The sequence below is a fragment of the Fulmarus glacialis genome, unplaced genomic scaffold (assembly GCF_000690835.1).
Source record: "Fulmarus glacialis isolate BGI_N327 unplaced genomic scaffold, ASM69083v1 scaffold14592, whole genome shotgun sequence".
Classification (NCBI taxonomy): Eukaryota; Metazoa; Chordata; class Aves; order Procellariiformes; family Procellariidae; genus Fulmarus; species Fulmarus glacialis.
Genome location: NW_009198528.1, coordinates 240 through 2,109, shown reverse-complemented (window position 1 = coordinate 2,109; position 1,870 = coordinate 240). Strand labels below are relative to the sequence as shown.

At 50.4% G+C, this 1,870-nt stretch overlaps 1 protein-coding gene across 1 annotated transcript; it reads left to right on the top strand.

Annotated features, from left to right (window-relative positions):
- Positions 1-525: 525 nt before the first annotated feature.
- LOC104072483 (olfactory receptor 14C36-like) lies at positions 526-1,151 on the top strand (the record flags this gene model as incomplete). The annotated part of the gene is given in 3 exon segments (XM_009572941.1): positions 526-608; positions 672-715; positions 718-1,151. Coding segments are annotated over 3 exon segments (561 nt in total), but the record flags the coding sequence as incomplete, so codon positions are not given.
- Positions 1,152-1,870: the final 719 nt, after the last annotated feature.

The window sequence follows — 1,870 nt, the reverse complement described above, 5'->3', positions numbered from 1 at the left end:
CAACCTAAATAATTCTATGATTCTATGAAGCTGTGCTTTCAGTTTTCCCCTCTTCGTGGGCTGGGTGGGCAGTAGGAAATGGGAATCTATTTCTCCACTCTGGAGACCCCAGTTCTGCTTAGGACTTTTCTGAGCTGCTCCTTAGACCCTGCACACACAGAGATGCCCCTGGCTGGTGCTCTGCTGCCAAGAGGGGTCTGCAGGGCAGAGCTGAGCACACAGTGGGTTGGATGGAGTCTGTGAGCACTGGCAGGGATGAAACATGGGGACAGAGAAACAGCTCCTGGCACTGACAACTCCCAGCAGCAGATATGGGCAGGGAGTGAGAGGGGAGCTGCTCCCAGAAAAGCCGGGGGAGGGGGGATTAGGGCACCTCCCTGACATCCCCTGCCATGCCCTGCCATGCCAGAAACCTTCCCCGGTGCAAGTCCCTGGTCTCCTCTCCCACACAGCAGAGCTCTAGGAAAAATAGCATAGATTTTGTCCAGAGTAGCCAAACCTAAAAAGTTTATTGTCTTTTCCTCCATGGACAGTGCTAATGCCCAGCAGGACCAGATCTCCAACAGCAACTCCATCACCCAGTTCCTCCTCCTGGCATTCACAGATATGTAGGAGCTGCAAATCTTGCACTTCTGGCTCTTCCTGGGCATCTCCTTGGCTGCCCTCCTGAGCAACGGCCTCATCATCACTGCCATAACCTGTGACCACCACGTCCACACCCCATGTACTTCTTCCTCCTCAACCTCTCCTTCCTCGACCTGGGCTCCATCTCCACCACTATCCCCAAAGCCATGGACAATTCCCTGTGGGACACCAGGGCCATCTCTGACTTGGGATGTGCTGCACAGCTCTTTCTGTTTGTTTTTTTTATCACAGCAGAATTGTATCTTCTTACTGTCATGGCCTATGACTGCTACGTTGCCATCTGCAAACCCCTGCACTATGGGACCCTCCTGGGCGTCAGAGCTTGTGTCCACGTGGCGGCAGCTGCCTGTGGCAGTGGGTTTCTCAATGCTCTCCTGCACACTGCCAATACATTTTCACTACTGCTTGGCAAGGGCAATGCTGTGGGCCAGTTATTCTGTGAAATTCCCCAGATCCTCAAGCTCTTTTGCTCAGACCCCTAGCTCAGGGAAGTTGGGCTTCTTGTGGTTAGTGTCTGTTTAGCATTTGGGTGTTTTGTTTTCATTGTGCTGTCCTACGTGCAGATCTTCAGGGCCGTGCTGAGGATCCCCTCTAAACAGGGATGGCACAAAACCTTTTCCACATGCCTCCCTCACCTGGCTGTGGTCTCTGTGCATGTCAGCACTGGCATATTTGCCTATCTGAAGCCCCCCTCCATTTCCTCCCCAGTTCTAAATCTGGTGGTATCATTTCTATATTTAGTGATGCCTCCATCAGTGAACCCCTTCATCTACAGCATGAGGAACCATGAACTCGAGGATTCCCTGAGGAAACTTACGATGTTTTTAAGCAGCAATAAACTGCCCATCTTCTTCTGCACATTTCGTTGCACACGTAATGTAACTCATTATAGACTGAGACTATCTTTGGTAACTTGGTTTTAGCTTTTCTGAGTTGTAATAATGCTGTCCACAAAAAAAGTATCCTTCTTCATGCTGGTTCTGTTTCAGTATCCACCTGTTTTTTATGATCCATGGACTGTGCAAATGAGGAGCCGTGCTCTCTGTGTGTTTAAACAAAATAAAGGACCCTGCAGCGACTTGTTTGTCTGAGATCCTTCCCCTGAGACCTTTGTAAAGCTGCAGGTGAAGAACCTTGGTGCAGAGGTGGAGAGGAAAAACAGCTCTGGCACAGCAGCACTGCCAAGGAGACCAGTTTCTGGTCTTTCCCAAGTGGCTCTCTTTCC